General features: G+C 54.8%; 5 protein-coding genes across 5 annotated transcripts; 3 read left to right on the top strand and 2 right to left on the bottom strand.

Moving 5' to 3' along the window:
• Positions 1 to 610: 610 nt before the first annotated feature.
• On the bottom strand, positions 611 to 2,681 carry BDZ83DRAFT_89250 (uncharacterized protein). The gene is made up of 3 exons (XM_060515981.1): positions 2,344 to 2,681; positions 1,477 to 2,256; positions 611 to 1,418 (listed from the first exon to the last, which is right to left on the bottom strand). The coding sequence occupies exons 1-3, from the start codon at positions 2,450 to 2,452 to the stop codon at positions 760 to 762; spliced, it is 1,548 nt and encodes a 515-aa protein (XP_060369021.1). The 5' UTR covers positions 2,453 to 2,681; the 3' UTR covers positions 611 to 759.
• A 1,681-nt stretch (positions 2,682 to 4,362) lies between these two features.
• On the top strand, positions 4,363 to 6,227 carry BDZ83DRAFT_607630 (translocation protein Sec62-domain-containing protein). The gene is made up of 3 exons (XM_060507438.1): positions 4,363 to 5,113; positions 5,174 to 5,730; positions 5,788 to 6,227. Exons 1-3 carry the CDS (start codon positions 4,648 to 4,650, stop codon positions 5,989 to 5,991), a joined length of 1,227 nt encoding a protein of 408 aa, XP_060369020.1. The 5' UTR covers positions 4,363 to 4,647; the 3' UTR covers positions 5,992 to 6,227.
• On the bottom strand, positions 6,228 to 7,612 carry BDZ83DRAFT_607628 (ribonuclease T2 family protein). The gene is made up of 3 exons (XM_060507437.1): positions 7,340 to 7,612; positions 6,923 to 7,280; positions 6,228 to 6,840 (listed from the first exon to the last, which is right to left on the bottom strand). The coding sequence occupies exons 1-3, from the start codon at positions 7,440 to 7,442 to the stop codon at positions 6,330 to 6,332; spliced, it is 972 nt and encodes a 323-aa protein (XP_060369019.1). The 5' UTR covers positions 7,443 to 7,612; the 3' UTR covers positions 6,228 to 6,329.
• Positions 7,613 to 9,060: 1,448 nt separating this feature from the next.
• On the top strand, positions 9,061 to 10,476 carry BDZ83DRAFT_716713 (uncharacterized protein; the record flags this gene model as incomplete). The annotated part of the gene is made up of 3 exons (XM_060511873.1): positions 9,061 to 9,167; positions 9,217 to 10,106; positions 10,163 to 10,476. The coding sequence occupies 3 exons, from the start codon at positions 9,061 to 9,063 to the stop codon at positions 10,474 to 10,476; spliced, it is 1,311 nt and encodes a 436-aa protein (XP_060369018.1).
• Positions 10,477 to 13,893: 3,417 nt separating this feature from the next.
• BDZ83DRAFT_607617 (glucose/galactose transporter) lies at positions 13,894 to 15,983 on the top strand. The gene is made up of 3 exons (XM_060507436.1): positions 13,894 to 14,426; positions 14,491 to 15,495; positions 15,564 to 15,983. Exons 1-3 carry the CDS (start codon positions 14,229 to 14,231, stop codon positions 15,816 to 15,818), a joined length of 1,458 nt encoding a protein of 485 aa, XP_060369017.1. The 5' UTR covers positions 13,894 to 14,228; the 3' UTR covers positions 15,819 to 15,983.
• The last annotated feature ends 708 nt before the right edge of the window (positions 15,984 to 16,691 follow it).

Here is a 16,691-nt window from a genome sequence, read left to right as displayed (position 1 = left end):
CCAAGCTCGTGAACACGTAACTTGAGATGACCATCAGTAATACCCAGCTCAAGCAGCGCAGTGCCATGAATCATTGCATTTCGACTCGACTAGAAGAAGTTTAGCTGAAAGTTTTTGGCCGAAGACTGGACGATGAACTACAGACGGACGTAAGAGATGGTACTCGAGATCTGACTTCAGATGATGCTTTGTCGGAGCATTCGAGAAAGAAAAAAGGCATGGAAGAAGCCAGATGCGCACAGAGCTTCAATCTTTCAGCTTCATGAGAACTGAATTGAAATAACTACTCTAAGCCTAAGTCTGAGTCTAAGATGTTTACAATCCACGCTTTTGACCGCCTGCAGGTTGTTTGATCGCCTCGGCTGGGGCTCCTTGAATGGGCACCTGAAATCTACTATGCGTCTCGACAACGAATGCGAGCGGTCGTACGAGTGAGCAGGTAAGTATTCTACCTCTTGCATTAACACTGTGATTTCCAGAGTAGCTTCTCACGTAGCCTTTAGGGAGACGATTTTGACACCGTCAGAAAACGTTTCATCATTCCAATAAGTCCCCGAGCCCTGCCCGATCCTGTGCTACCGTACCGTAGGCGCCACTAGCATCATTAGATTTCCAAAACAAACAAGACCGCCTCCAACCCCGTCTAGTCCATAATATTTACAACATGGTATCTTGTTCTTTCCCAATAAAAACCGTTGGTATCATGCAGAAGAAAGAAAATAGGTGGGAAAAAAAAACACCGCTTCGTCATCCCAAGATTCAAAACACCGCCGCGAAGCCGGTCCTTCTAGGACTACCGACATCTTTCTCCTTCCCAAACGTGGTGACGCGCTCCAGAGGCGGTTGCTGCTCCTCCGCTCTAGTGGCGAGAGTGCTGCCTGGCGACCACGTCGTCGTCGGGACCGTCTGGCCTCCTCCCGTGTCGTCGTCCGACTCCTGCCACGTCGACACAGTCGACGCCGTGTCCACGCTCGTGCGCCTGTCCCGCGGCGCATGGACACATTGGTAGAAGCCCTCGCGGCCCTTGACGGGGCGGGGAAAATTAGTGATGGAATCGTGGCTGATGCTCCGCCCATGGTGATTGTTATTATGCTGCTCTGCTGCATTGCCTCCGCCGGGGAAAAGCCAGCTGGAGACGCGGGAGAATGATTTCTTCTTGCGGAGGGGGGGTCTCAGGACGAGGGGTAGTGGGGGCGGGGGCGGCGGCCGGTTGTTTTCCCTGCCGCGGCTCGGGGGCGGGGTGATGAAGGCGGCCGATGCGTCGGCGAAGGCCATGCCGCGGTGGGGAATGTGCACCGGCGGCCGGGGTGGTGCCGTGTGAGGGCGCTCGGCCCCGGGGTTGAGGCGCTCGGCGAAAGAGGGTGCAGATGGCGGGAGGGCGGGGACCGTGGGGATGGGTTCCAGGTCTAAAATTCCTTCTGTTAGTTACAACGCACACGTGAGAAAATTGCTATATTTGGTATCGTCTGAGCTTACCGTGCGCTGTCAGTGCCATCGAATGGGCAGTCGAAGGCCGGCTGCTGGCGTAGATGCTCTGACGCTCCATGACTAGCTCGATTTCGCGCTGGAGCTTGTCGACCTCCAGCATGGCGCCGGCAATCCGCTCCTTCATCCTCTCTGCGCTCGCGCTGGATGACGTCTGGGACCGGGCCCTCGACTTTGGCGGAATTTTCGGGGGCGTATCGCTGGCCATGGTAGCGAGGGTGGATGGCGACGCCGACATTTTCCGCGGCAGATGGAACGACATGGGGGAATAGTTGGGCTCATGCGAGGGTCCGAATACATCGTCGTCGGGATTCGGCCGGACTTGAGCACTAGGCCGCGGAGGCGTAACCATGTCAAAATGCGGCAGAATTGGCGAGAGCTCCCTCTTGTGCACGTATATGCTGAGCTCCAGCGGTCTGAAAGAAGAAGGGCGAGGTCGCGGCATGGGACGCGGTGGCGGTGTCCGGCCGACGTGCTGGAGGTTCGAATACTGGGGGAACTGAAATGACTCTGAATGCAGATGGCGAAAGTTGCTGGGGGCCGATATTTGTAGTCGGCGCGAAGAGGAGTCTGAGCGAGATCGCTTTCTCACAGAGAACCGCTCCCGGAGCGACGCGAAACTTCTCTTCACTCCTTTCGACTTCCCCTGCGGCTGCGGACGAGGTCCGGCTGACTTTTGCATTGTCCCAGCAAAGGGCGGCGGCATGGGCACGGGCTGGTTGCGGGTTACGGTGTGTGGTGGTGACAGTTTCTCAGAAATGTCAAAGGTGTCTAAGCGGAGTGTGCGTGTTAGTCCCTCTGGTAGTTGGATATTTTTTGTGTGTATTGCTACTGGGAAACCCAAAGAGCACAACTCACTTTGACGCGGCTTCTCTTCTACGGAGTCAGAAAATGGAGCGCAGCAGTTTGTGAGGGGCGAAAGCCATGTCGCATAGGCGTCTGCAAGTATGCCACTCAGACCCTTCATAATACCTGGTTTACAGATAGCTTCATGCCGGACATTTGCTGGAGACGGGGGGGGGGGGGTAAAAAAGACAAAAAAACGAGAGACGGCCAGCGATTTGACAGAACGAAAGACGGGAAGATGCAAAGAGGGCGGCAAAGCGCAAGAGTCGAGAGTGCGAGCGATCCGATTGAGTTATAACAGATGGGTACGGATGACCATGAGGCAAGGTAAGTAAGTACCTTGGCCGTGGAAGGCGAACAGTTCCGAACAGGTAGTAGGCAATGTCAAAGGAAACCCACTTGGGGTGTGGCCGACTTGATCTCTTTTTTGTCACGCAGTCGAGGCATTTTGAATCCCAATTCCCACTTTGGGCGAGAGATTTGAACAAGTGCTTTGATTCATAGGTCCAGCTGAGAAGAAGATGGAGGGACATGGAGGGGACATGGGCCTAGCAGTTGTCGGCGAGGTGTGCAGTCAAGATGCAGACGGACCGTTCTGATAGGCCGGGGTTGCAGAACGGGCCAGACACGGCCGGCCAACCGGCGCTTAGGAAGCTGGGGTGTTGTCGGATTCGGATGGCTGGCGGCACACCACCATCCTGCACCAGATTGAAGGGCTCCACCAGTCGTGTAAGATGAAGACGATGGCTCAGCGAGTCGATGTCTCACCTCTGCCTTGCTCTGGGATACTGGACTGCCCAGCTTGACCAGCAGTTGCTTGCCACAAGTGCCCCTCCAGAGAGGGCTCCAGAGGGCTAGCCAGAGGGGGGGGAGGCAACGAGGGTCTCGTGCCAGTCATGAACTGTCATGCTACGATACATCATACCTTACCCGTCACCGCTCCTTGTCATCTCTTGGGGCGCCGGGCCCACGAACACCTTTGTCGAAAATTATTGACAAACAGGGCAACGGGCTGAAGCCTGAGAGTGAAGGGTAATTCGACGCCGTGTGCGTGTTTCCAGTCGGGCAATTAATAAGGCTCCTGTGACCAATCACTGGGCCATGTCTGGCTGTCTATCCAAACGGAAACCAATAAACCTAGCCTAGTTACTCAGTGACATGTTCCAACCTGGGCGGACGGGAAGCAATGAGAAATCATTGTGGTATGCAAGGCACCGCGGGTGGCAGGGGGTAACGCGGGAAGCCTATGTGCGGATTTGGGGATGCGTTGTGCCGTCACAACTCCCATCGTCGCTCAGCATGTCTCCGGTCATTGTTGCAGGACGCCATCGCCGTTGGATGGTTGTACGGGGAGGGCGAAGCCGATGGGCTGGCCGACGGATGGCAACTGTGGACAAGGTCAACAGAGAGGGTGTTGTTGTGCTCTGTTTCTGTCCCGCTCCGCTTTGCATTTGCCCCTCCCGATTTTCTCTGGATCTAATAAAAGCCACTCGAGCAATCAGCATCGCTTGACGACTGTCGCGATGATTCTGACTGTAGTGGTTGCAGAACCCCAGCCGGATCGTGAGAAAAGAAGTCTCCGGCGTGTGATGACTCGAGTCTAGCAAAATAGTGTCGGGAAACCGTTGCTGGGAACTGTGGCGGAGTCCCTCGTCATCGTTTGGTCTGAAGAAAGCTGGTGGACGAGAGACTTTGGCAGAGTTCCTCGTGTTACTCTAGCGCAAACAGAATGTCTCGGGCGAGCCGCCACAGTGGAAAGAGAAAAAGAGGAGATTCGGTAAGTGTCTTGCTGATGTAAGATAGCTGACATAAGCTGAATGGCATCAGACTTTGAGCTAAAGAGATTGCACGTGATACGGTGGGTGACTAAGGTAGCTCGACCGTTTGAACCTGCGTGCCTGCCTGTGAAGCGGAGGTGCATTTGAGTTTGGGTATGGTCCAAGCGTCTTCCACCTGGGCTGACGAGCTTATCGATAACGGGTGTCGGAGAAAGAGATTACCGAATTTCTATCAATGGACGGGAATTGGACCCAATGGGTGGAGGGGACGGACCTTACCCCCTGCACGGATTTTTGGACCAGAAGTGAACACCTGGCTTGCTTGCTGGTCACTTTTTGTTCAAAGACCCAGCCCACGACCGCAACTCCCACGGTCAAACTACCGCTCATCCAACAAAACCTGATCCAGCATTCAGGCTTCCCAATTGTCGCCGGACTCCTCCAATCCCGCCGACAACCTTGGCACAGAACAATCAGAGTTCTTCCTCGCATCTTTCCAAAACACTGGTTGCCTTCGAGCACTAGCCCACATTCGAAGATGTCGATGCCAATGCCCGGCCCCATGGGCCCTATGCAGATGGGCCCCAACGGCCAGCCCATGCCTTCGCCTGAGCAGATCGCGGCCATGCGCAGACAAATAGAGGCCGATGCCCAAAAGGCCGGCATGAGTGTCCCGGATTTCCTCAACCACCTCCGACAGCAGGCCATGCAGCAGCAGCAGATGGCTATGCGGCAGCAGCAGCAACAACAGCAGCAGCAGCAGGGCAGCGAAGGTGGAGAGGGCGGTCATGATCACGCTCACGATCACGATCATGACCACGAGGGTCACCAGCATCCTCACCCTCATCAGCACCAGCAGCAGCAGCCGCAGCAGGGCCAGCCGCAGCCCATTAGGCCTGGTCCGCCCAACCCTATTGCGCTTGCGCTGGCCAGCTTCCTTCGCGCCCAGGATCTGAAGCCCCGTACCTGTATTCTCAACGGCGAGCGCAAGGACATGTTCAAGGGTAAGTACTGAGTCGTCGTGACTGGTAACATTCGAACCAATTCTGACATTTGTATCATAGTCAAGCGTGCGCTCCGCGCTCTCCAGTCCCCCGCCTACGAGAAGGCGCGCAAGAAGAACCCCGAGTTGCCCGAGATCACCGATCGCGCGTCACTGGAGAACACCTTTAAGCTTCTTCCCATGTCGATGCTTGCCCTGCGCGTCACCAAGACCGATCCTCACGAAGGCCACGACCACGGCCCGAAGAAGACAAAGCGCATCAAGGGTCTCTGGACCGTCCGCATCGAGCCTCAGCAAGAGGCCAAGGAGGAGATGTACTACGCGTGGTTCTGGGAGGGCAGCCAGGTTAAGCGCAAGCTGTACTCGATCCTCGCCCTCGTGCTCATCTTCATCGTCGTCTGCTACCCCCTCTGGCCCCTCAAGCTTCGTCTCGGTGTGTACTACCTCAGTTGGGGATTCTTGGGCTTGCTCGGCCTGTTCTTCCTCATGGCCATCTTCCGTGTCATTCTCTTCTGCATCACCTACTTTGTCGCATCTCCCGGCCTTTGGTTGTTCCCCAACCTGTGGGAGGACGTCTCATTCATGGACAGCTTCAAGCCCGTCTGGGCCTGGCACGATGTAAGTTGTACTACCCCGTGCTATCAACGTCATTGGACAATAACTAACAAAAAATAGACTGCTCCCAAGAAGGGTAAGAAGAAGAAGGCCTCATCCGGCGGTGCCTCGAGCGCTGGCGGTACCTTCGCCGCATCTACTGGCCAGCCCCTCCCGGCTTCCGCGACCACAACGGCCACGGAGACGCAGATTGCATCGCAGCCCGCGCAACGCCCTGGCTACGTCGCGCCAGCTGTGGAGGAGCTTGGTGACGATGAGGAGTAGATGCATTTTCGAGGTGGGCAGTTTCGCATCAAACAGGCGTTGGGGATTTTTCATTGGCTGAAGGAAGAACTGTACGAGTAGAATACCCATCGTCCAAGCTAGCTGAACGTGTGGGTTTGGGAACGACAGAGACGATCTCGGTACATAGCATTTTGGTCACTTTGGCTCTCCTAAGTTAACTCAATGGACGACAAAAAGCTAAATCGGCCCTCCGCAGTCATTAAATGTGATTTTTTTTTGCATTCAGTCTTTGAAGTCAGAAAATGGTAGCGCGGCAGGAATTACTCATTACTAGTATGCTTATATGCTTTTTACATGCTCAACACCATATGATCCTTCTACTGGACCGAACCTTCAGAGCGCTCGTAGTACCAAATAGCACCGGGCGTAGTCGCGCAGTTCGTCACACGCCCGCCATTAGCATCAGCAGCGACGGGCACGGCGTCCCCGCGCTGGGGCTTGCCGTGGACGTGGAAGTAGTACCAGGCCTCGGTGAGCTGGGTGTACCCGTTATCCAGAGAGCCCTTGCCGGCCTCGGTGGCGTTGTACCGGGGTCCGTAGCAGCCCAGGTAGGGGACGGCGCCGTGGCCTTCCTTGAGTGCGGCCTGGAGATCTGAGAGGGAGTAGGCGGTCGCGTTGGACGGGGTGATGTCCTTGGCGGCGAGCCACTTCCAGGTCGGGGTCTCTTGGTAGTAGTGGACAGCGGTCTCGAGGAAGTCGACGACTTCTTCGTGCTCTTGGTACTTGGGGCCGTAGCATTCCACGTCAAATGTGCTGAAGCAGGTTGCGTGCTTGGAGAACTCGTGGGCCCAGAGGACCCAGTTGGGGGTGTACTGGGCGATCCAGAATCTGGTTGCACGAGCAGTTTTGTAAGATTGTGTGTCTTGTATGATAGGCCAAAGGGGGGACTCCTGGGACGGGGGGATCTTACTTCTTCATGTACTCGAGAAGATCAAACCTCTCAAAGGGCTTGACAAACTCATCCAGGGAGGCACCGGTCCAGGCGGGGACCGGTGTGCCGTCCGCCTTTCCGGTGGTGGTGTTGGGAGAAGGAGCTGGATCGTACTGACGGCTGAGGTCGCAATACTGGGTGTACGAGCCGTTGCAGAAGTCGGGCCACAGGCCGTGAATTCCCCACGCGTCGGCGGGCAACTTTTGGCCTTCGGCTTCAAGACCGGTGTGAGTATTCCAGAATTGAGTTGCCAAGACCAGGCCACCAAACGTCTCGGTGCAGCACGTGTCGACCTTGTCGGGGTTTGCGCCGCAAGAGCAAGACAGAATGGGTTCGACTGTGAGGCGTGAAGTGTCAGTTGAGTCGTAGGTCCTTACGAGCTCACCGAGGTCTTACCGAGAGCGCAGGTGTGGTTGGCGGTGGTCAATCCCGGGTAAAGGCCGGCTGCGGCCGTGCGCAACAGGCCAGCAACCGCAAGGAGTCCAATTGTTCGAGACATGTTGTCGGGTTTGCAGATTACAATTATCTCACAAAAGTTGGCGAAGACCGGACACAGAGGGGGGGGGACAACGACACAACGATAATTAAATCAACTTGTGCAGCTTCGCGACACTTTATATTCGCAGTCTCCTCTCTATCTATCTTTCCAGCTGGGGCCAGCATGGTTGGAAAAAAAGGTTCCAATCTCCACACAGGAAGCGATGTTGGCAATGCTCTTGACTTGAAAAGGAAGCTGGCCAACAGTTAAAAGTGCTTGTCAGGTCTTGTCAGCCGTCGCTGCCGTCGGCGGACCAGGGCCCATTTGTGGGGGGTAGCACTCCCACCTGCTCGAGATACGGGACGTGAGAGGTCAATTGGAGCGCGGGGCGATAATCGGGAGAGTGGTTTGCAGTAGCGCCAATGCGATTTGACAAGGCGTCTGTTGACTGTCGTAGTGTGTCTGTCTGTTAAGCAAGGGGAATGACCCGCGATGACAGCTTTTTTGGGAAGTGTGGCCGTTGACTACGGCGAGCTCCGAGGATAAGGGAACCTTGGAATTGATAAAGTCCAACGCATGCCTGCGTGCCTGTCACCCTTGAATTGCGAAGCTGAGTTGCTGGGACGCGGCGGGATGCACTCGCATTTTCCGTTCAGGTCCTGATGGATGGTCGACCTCGCTTAGCCATAGCTATGGAACCGGGGCAAGAGCGGAGGGCTGCGAAGACGGGGATCCTTGATCAATGATGACAGCAACTGGCAGGAGGTGATAGAAGAAACTTCTATGGCTTCCAGAAACCTTGCGATGGGAACGTCCCTAGGTACCTTACGGAGTACCATTGTCTCTTCTCAGTCAAGTGGCGGTGCACCTTGACAGCAACTGTGGCGTAAGCTGGTCTTTCCAGGTCCTCGAATTTGGCAGGACCAGGGCGCCGGGGAACACGTGAACAATGGGCCTGAGGAAGCTCCCGCACAGGCCACCTCCAGCCTCCAGTCACGGGGAGCTACAGCAGGTGCTGTCGTTTCACACCTTCCCGCTTCATTCTCCAGGTTGAGTCTGTCTGGCAAGAACGTCCCAGGGAGCAAATTTTCAACTACACGCTTCCTCTTCATCCTTTGAATGTCATCAAACGTACCATCTCATTGTCGCACATCTTCTTCCATTGTCTGCATTGTATTCTACTCACTTTCCCGTTGCCATTACCTGCGATTGTAAGACCACGACTCGATCACCTGTTCCTCGTGAGCTACCTCGTTCATCAAGCTCCGCGTCTTATCTCATCATATCCGCCGACATCTGAACACCATTGTAAGTTGTTTTTGTTTCTTAGATTCTTGTACACGGAAAGCTTTCTTTCCCGCGTGTCTGCGTCTGAATAGACCCGATTGGCATCAGACAGGCACCATAGCTTGGCTCATGCTGTGATTCACTCACACGACCTCACTCTCATGCCTACGATTCGCTCCCGTAGACGACGACATTATTATAAAGCAGTCTTGCTCTCATCGCCCGGCCACTAATTACTCCATTTCCTTTCATGCAGCCTTGATGACATCCACGAAGGGCTGTCACGAATCGGAGGTTTTCTTCAGCCCGACTAACACCATCTAGGTCGATCCACATCACCGTACAGGCCAGGATGTCAACCGATGCGCCAGTCGCCGCCTCGAATGGCATCCCCGAAGTTGTCACTCCGGATGCCAAGCAAGAGCCTACGGAGGAGCAGGAGATGCCGTTCTCATGGCTGTAGGTGATGACATTGATGTCACAAGCATATTGATCTAACAACTCCTAGTCAGCCACACTCAACGTTCGCCATCGTCCTCGTCGGAACCGAACAGAAGCCGTTTGGCCTTCAGAAAGACTTCTTGTGTGCCAAATCAAAATACTACCGCGAATACTTCAAAGGACAGAACGCAGCCTCCGAGGCCATCGAGAATGTGGTGAAGCTCCCACAGTACACACCGGAAGTCTTCGGCTTGGCTCAGCTGTTTCTCTTCACTGGAGAAGTCTCAGAGGATGCCGAGTCGTTTACGTCCTATGAGTCACTTGTTGGTGTGTGGAAGCTGGGTCACGAACTGGGTATCGATGGTCTCTGCGACACGAGTCTTGACGCAATGAAAGAGTGCAGACGTCTCACTCAAAACATACCCGCCACTCCCCTTCTTGTCCAAGTTTGGAAGGACACCCCTGAGGGCTCAACTATTCGGAAGCTCCTCCTCTCATGGGCGGCAGAGTATATGCGTTCGTCCGACAAGAAAGCCGAGTTTGCCAAGTCTCTCCCTCAGGAGGTTCTGAGCGAGCTGGTGGTGACTATGAGTTCACTCGAGAACCTACCTACGCCGCCTGCAGCAGCCGACACTGCGTCCGCCGAGCCCACTCCTAGAAAGAGTGTGCACTATCTGGAGGAGGACAGTGAAGAGGAACAAGAACACATGTCCAAGAAGAACAGGCGGGCCTCTGCGCCGTTACCGGCGTCCCAGAATAGAGACAAGGCGTTTTCCCGCGCGCCACCTCCCCCGGTCCGCAAGGCGGCGGCTGTAGCGGCAGCAGCATCGGCACCTCGTCAAAAGCCCGTCATCCAGAAACGACGCAGCATTGTTACGGGGCCAAGTGGCGAAATCACGACCTCTCAGAAGGTCGAGTTCTGTTCCGATCTGCTTGATAGAATGCTATCGGGACCTGGTATGTCATGTCTTGGCGAATCATTACACGTAGTCGCACAAGCTGACCTGCTACAGGCTTTTGGACGAGACTGGTTGGTCCGTTCAAGGAACCTGTCGATCCTGCCGAGGATGGTGTACCCGATTACTTTGAGAAGGTGAAGAAACCAATGGATCTCAACACAGTCAAGCTCAAGATGTCACAACACCAGTACCAGACAGAAGACGAGTTTGCCGCCGATGTGCGCCAGATTTTCGAGAACTGCTACACGTACTGGAAAAAGGGCGATCCCATGTGGGCGGCATGCGAGAAGTTCCAGCGGACATTTGAGGACAAGTATGCCCAAATGCACAAGAACATCTCCAAAATGCTACGCGAGCCAGTCGACTAGACTGTTATCGTCAACATGATTCTCCAGCTCGTGGTACTTTTCATGATATGGATTGGGGCTTTACGTGTATAATATTTCATGAGAAGACGGACGGCAGTTTTCTTATGCTTGGAGCGCGCTGCTGAGGTTAATCTTAATGGAGGAGCGCGATAAGAGCGTGCTATATAGTGTGTATCGTTAGAGGCAAGGTGCAAGGAATTGGGGAGGAGGAGTGGATATGCTTTCGAGGAGGATAATACCCAGACCGGCCTCGAGCAGCGCAAGACAGACAGACCTAGCTATGCCATATCACATGTATTCGTACTCAACCCAAGGTAGAAAGACACACTAGCGACATGACTGATGCAAAGCTGGAAGCTTGTCGCCCTGTTCAATCTCACGTGTCCACGTGCCAACGTGGCAGCAATGTTCACGTCTCCACTACACTCTGTCGATTGCGAGGTGAACCTTGCTGCCACTTTATTTTCTTCATCAGCCGCCCTCGTCGCCGTCCGTATCATTTCTTTGGCTAGATCTGTCAACGTGTCGAAGCAACTTGTCAAGGTATTCCGTTCCGAAAGAACGTATACCTTTCTCCATGATGGTGTCCCTGATGGTGTCATGAGAGTTGGGCACTGATCATCGAGGGATTATTCTGATTTAGATCCCAACAAATCGTTTGGGCGCGCAATAGTCCAGTCCCAAGTCAATTACTCATTCCATCCAAATTATCTATTCAGTACTTTCCAGTCCCATTCGTGAGGTATTTTTTGTGGTTCCCCCGAAGGTAAAAAAGGAGGCGCCTGGCGTCTCTCTCCCTCCCGCCGGCGCGGCTGAGGCTCTTGCGAGAGAAAATCGTACGCTACTCCGTACTACGCATACCATTACCGGCAGGCTGGGCTGGGCAGCGGGCGACCGACCCTCAGCTTTTCTTAGCTACGTCTTAGCCTCCTGATGCATCGGACCGAATATCCACGGCGCCGGCACCTGGATTCGCGTGGGGAAGGGGACGTTAGTCTCGGCGTTACCTCTACGTCAGGTGGCAGCTAGTCTCGGTCTCTGTTTCTTCTATGAGTCTTTTGGGTGTTTGGTGGATAGTGTGCGCGAGTCGAGTCAAGGAATCCAAATCATTTTCTTTTTGGTGTTGGGCTGGGTTGGGGGGTTTTTTTTGATGGGGCTCTTCAGGTTTAGTGAGAAACTGCAGAGTCTAGGCCGCTGATTGCGGTCTACGGTTTTACCCCAGTTCCCACCTCGCCACTTTTTTGTCCCCTTTTTTGTTCTCCAGACTCCAGACTCCAGGTTCTGCGTCGTCCCATTCTGTAGTCTGGAGTCTGTAGTCTGCAGTCTGTAGTCTGCAGTCTGCAGTCTGGAGGAGTCTGGAGAATTGGAATACTGGAGTTTCTGACACCCCAGGATCGGCAGACATCAGGTAGGAAGAGTCCCATCATCCCCACGTTGTCAAATTGTCTCTTTAGCGGGGAGAACGACTTCGAGACCATGATCTTATCACATGATGCATGGCACCATTGAGGTTTTTTTTATTGTTTCTTGGTATTCTCGCTTGGAAGGACTGTTTGGTGGAGCGGTCCCCATCTGCCAAGAGAGGTTGTTTGATAAAGAATCCTCACAACTCGGTGTTACAGAGAAAAGACATATTGCAGGCTTCTGATGTGATACGCACATAACATGGCACGATCTTTCGGAGAGATGTCCGGCAGGGGCCCTGTTAAAGCCTCATTGCTCTCACAGACGTGCGGCGTATAGGATTCGGCCGAGTCTTTGCCCATTCCCAACGCTTTCATGAACATTTCATGTGTAACTGTATTACCCTCAAAAAGTTTTCATCAATAACGCCATCATCCCACCGCAAGGGGAAAAAAAACACCAAAAGAGAGAAAGCGAAAAAAAAGCCTCAACAGTCATACATGATACCTGCCCGTTAACCTACAACCACTGAACCAAAAGCCCACTCGCAGAGCAACCCAATAATTCCAGAGACCAATGTGAAGTAGACTAGACCGTCTCTTCTCCTTCTTCTTTTTTGCGAGATAGTACCCGTAGCGCCATGCTAGATCCGGACAGGGCGAGCCAATCGTTCCCCCGCGTCCCCAACCCTCCCCAGTCCCCGCGTCAACAGTTCAAACCGTCGATATACTCGCTGAAAATGTGGTACAAAGTACCCGCCCCTCCACTCTGACCGCGCGCGGAGATTGTGTCTCGTCCCCACGCGAGCTTATGTTTTTTGGGTGCTTCCCCCGCACGCAGCGCCAGTTTTTTACCCCAAACCCCAAACTTGCTGTGGATAGCCTTCCTCCTTTCTGAGTGTCTGCGGGCGAAAAAGCTGGAACCTTTCAACCTCTCGACCTCTTGACCCATGGGGATTCGAACTAGCGGCGTGGGCCGCCGTGCCCGCCCACCTCCCGCGACGCTTCTTCTGTCAAGCTTCTGCGGCGTCTCTCGGCCTTTTTATCTTTAGTTCCCTCCCCCCCCTGGCCGGTTTCCCATTCTTTCGCGTGCTTGGCTGCCGCTGCCCAGGCCAAGATAAGGCATGTTGGCGGCTGTTTTGCTGCCTTGCTATTGGGAATACTTTCGTGACTCGATGAGACTTGCGAACAAACCTATTCCCAAGTGCCGGGGGGAGTACCTGAAGGCTCAAGCTGTGGGTACGAAGCCCGGAAAGAAGCGCGAAGCTGGGACTGCTTGGGCCTGAGAGAGAGAGTTGCGGACACTTTTCTCTTTCGCCTCAGTTCGCAGCCACTTCCACTACTGCTACCGCTACCGTATTGCCTGCCCCGGGTGATCAACATCGTGGCCTCACATCTAGAAGGCCATCAAGAAAACGACTAAAGAGCTTGCAGGTTGTCAGTTTGTCTCAAGGGAGGCTGGAGCACTCGAGGGTTCGTGCGCTCCGAGTTTAGTTGTGTTGATCAGCACATCACTTGCTTTAGCTAGCCCGGCCACAAACTCGATGGCAGTGGCTTCCTACTAAGCACAGAGACTACCGAGTTGATCGATGAAGCTTGTTCTGGTGTTTGAGCGAGATCTCTGCCGTCAGGGTGGTGTGGATCTCACCCTCCTTGCCCCCTAGGCACTCGCATGCCGTGAAGGTTGTCTATAGTAGTCTGTAGACTTGGGTTATTCAGTAGTGCGCAGCCAAAACCTGGGAAAACGTGCCAACGTTGGGAACATTCCATAGTAGCCCCCAAGGGCGAAAGAGAGTCGAGGTGAGAGTCGTATGCGACTAGTTCGGACCAGGGAAAACTCCACCTTAACCACGACGTCGGATCCAGCCAGGCCTAGTCGCTCAGTCTATGGTGTATGGTCCCCCCCAAGCCAAGTGGCGTGGATGATGGGCACGACGGTTTCGCCGAGTTGGAGATTTCCCATATTCTCTCTAGCTCCGGCTAGTTCTCCGCATCATCGTGGTCGCGTCGTAACCCCATGGGCCATGGGCTGGGGGGGGGGGGGCTCACTCACACTCACACCCCGGCCGGGGATTTCATGAGTATATATGAATGCGACAAGCCGCACCGAGATGAAGGAAGAAGAATTTCTCCATCAGCCAGCAGGGAACATTCCTGAGCAGTAAAGCATCTGACTCTTCTCACTCTCAAACATATACACTCGCCAATCTAGCGGGGGTTTCTGAGTGATTTCTCGTCTCATCTATATATCATCTCATCTTCCTCTCTTCTCTCTTCCCTCCTCCTCCTCCTCCCACCCTACCTACAACCTTCCAACACCTCCCGACTCCGATCACCACATCCGCCACAATGTTCGGCAAGAGACAGGAGCCAGACGTCGCCGAGGTCCTCGACCAGCGCCGGCCCAGCACCGCCGAGGCGACGGCGCAACAGCACCGCAAGAATGTCTCCAACAAGGGTCTGACCGGCGCGTCGGCCCTGACCGTCAAGCAGTCCATCGTGCCCATCACCTTGGTCACCGTCCTTTTCTTCCTCTGGGGTTTCGCTGTAAGTCACAATCTTCAATATCCAATTTCCACTAGGAACAGCAAACTGACACAATCATTTCCAGTACGGCCTCCTCGACGTCCTCAACTCCAAGTTCCAAATCGCCCTCAACATCACCGCCGCAAAGGCCGGCGGTCTCCAGGGCGCCTACTTTGGCGCCTACTTCATCGGTCCCCTGACCTACTCCGGCTGGATCGTCCGCAAGTTCGGCTACCGCTGGACCTTCATCACCGGCCTCTGCATCTACGGCGTCGGCGCCCTCATGTTCTGGCCCTCCGCCGTCTACCGCTCCTTCCCCGGCTTCTGCGGCTCCCTCTTCATCGTCGGCTCCGGCCTCTCCACCCTCGAGACCTCGGCCAACCCCTTCATCGCCACCTGCGGCCCGCCCCGCCTCTCCGAGTTCCGTCTCGAGCTCTCCCAGTCCTTCCAGGCCGTCGGCTCCGTCATCGCCCCTCTCCTCGCCGCCCGCGTCTTCTTCTCCCACACCGAGCCCAATGACCTGTCCAAGGTGCAGTGGACCTACCTCGGCATCGCCGCCTTCGTCTTCCTCCTCGCCGTCGTCTTCTTCGTCGTCCCCTTGCCCGAGATCACCGACAGCGACATGGCCCTCCAGGCCGAGATGGTCGCCGGCGAGGAGGGTCACGACGACAAGCCCCTTCGCAAGCAGTACCGCCTCTTCTTCGGTGTCGCCGCCCAGTTCTGCTACGTCGGCGCCCAGGTCGCCGTCGCCTCCCAGTTCATCTCCTACGCCGTCGAGTCCGCCGGCCTGACCCACTCCGAGGCCAGCGACCGCTACGCCATCGGCCAGGGTCTCTTTGCCATTGGTCGTTTCGCCGCCGCCGGACTGATGATGGTCATCAAGCCCCGTCTCGTCCTCATGGTCTTCATGACGGGCATCATGATCTTCATCGCCTTGGCTATCGGCATCAAGGGCGAGGGCGGCATCGCCATGCTCTCCATCGTGCTCTTCTTCGAGTCGTGCATCTTCCCCACCATCTTCACCACCGCCATCCGTGGTCTCGGCAGACACACCAAGCGCGGTAGCTCCTGGATCGTCGCATCCGTTTGTGTAAGTTTTCCTCCATCATACTCTGATGTCAATCCCCCAAAGACATGTTTTGCTAATTCCTTCCATAGGGTGGTGCCCTCTTCCCCAGTCTCACTGGTCTCGTCGCCGACACCAAGGGATACCACATCTCCATGGTCGTGCCCCTCGCCGGCTTCGTCGTCTCCCTCGCCTACCCCATCTTCCTCAACACCGTCTGGAAGAAGGACCTCGACAGCTTCAGCGCCTCCAAGATTGGAAACACGGACGAGCACGGCGTCATTGGCGACCCGGCCAGAGACGATGCCTATGGCGACAAGGCCGCCTCCAAGCACTTGGAGTCATAAATGCCTTCTTCTCCTCTCCTCTCAATACCCAACCCATCCTCTAAATCATTACCCCTGGATGAAATGAATGAAACGAATTTGGTGTAGATAATAAACACATCGGCCTATGACGGATAGAAGAGAGAACTTGTATATACCCGTACCTTTAATTAAAGATTCTCCTACTTTCATATTGCTGTCTCATTCGATTTTGATGAATACCACGCTTGCCTGACTTGTGATATGTGTTTCCAGATGAGGGTTTAGGGATTTGAAAACTGTTATCCGGATATCAGTCTGGAGCTGAGAAGAGACAGGCGTAGTCTTCTCAACGCCATTTCCTAGCTATATCAGATAATCAGCTTAATCATGATCCACGCTATGGGTCACGGTTGGGAAGTAGTCCGCCAGCGCAATCTCTCCCCCCCCCCCCTTCCTTCCTGAAGTAGGCGAGATATCAGCTGATACTCATCACAGATACTTCCTCTCACCACTATACCTTCGGCTGGGTACCTTTATGGGCTGCTTCAACCTTCAGATAAAATGGAAATGTGAACCTGAGAGAGGAAGCGTTTATATCCCCCGCCCCCCCCTCAAGTCCATTCTCGTCACCGACGTCAGCAGGCGCCTCAGCAGGCTTGCGAGGTCAGGTCAAAACTGCGGTTTGGCGGGACGGTTACGGGCGAGCCTGTTCAACTGGCTAAGCCTACACGAGGTTCGAAGTTCGAGTCCCAGCATGAGCACCAGAGATGTAGCCCCCCGTTCAGCACCCGGGGGGGAGGGGGGTGGTGGACATTTTTGTTTTTTGGTTTCTCTTTTTCTTTCCCCCCCACGAGATTAGAAGTTGCATCACCTACCTATCATATGCCGCTGTCTGCCATACTATCTGTGTAC

Source organism: Colletotrichum acutatum (assembly GCF_030867785.1).
Source record: "Colletotrichum acutatum strain CBS 112980 chromosome Unknown BDZ83scaffold_14, whole genome shotgun sequence".
Classification (NCBI taxonomy): domain Eukaryota; kingdom Fungi; phylum Ascomycota; class Sordariomycetes; order Glomerellales; family Glomerellaceae; genus Colletotrichum; species Colletotrichum acutatum.
This window is presented reverse-complemented; position numbering and strand designations above follow the sequence as displayed.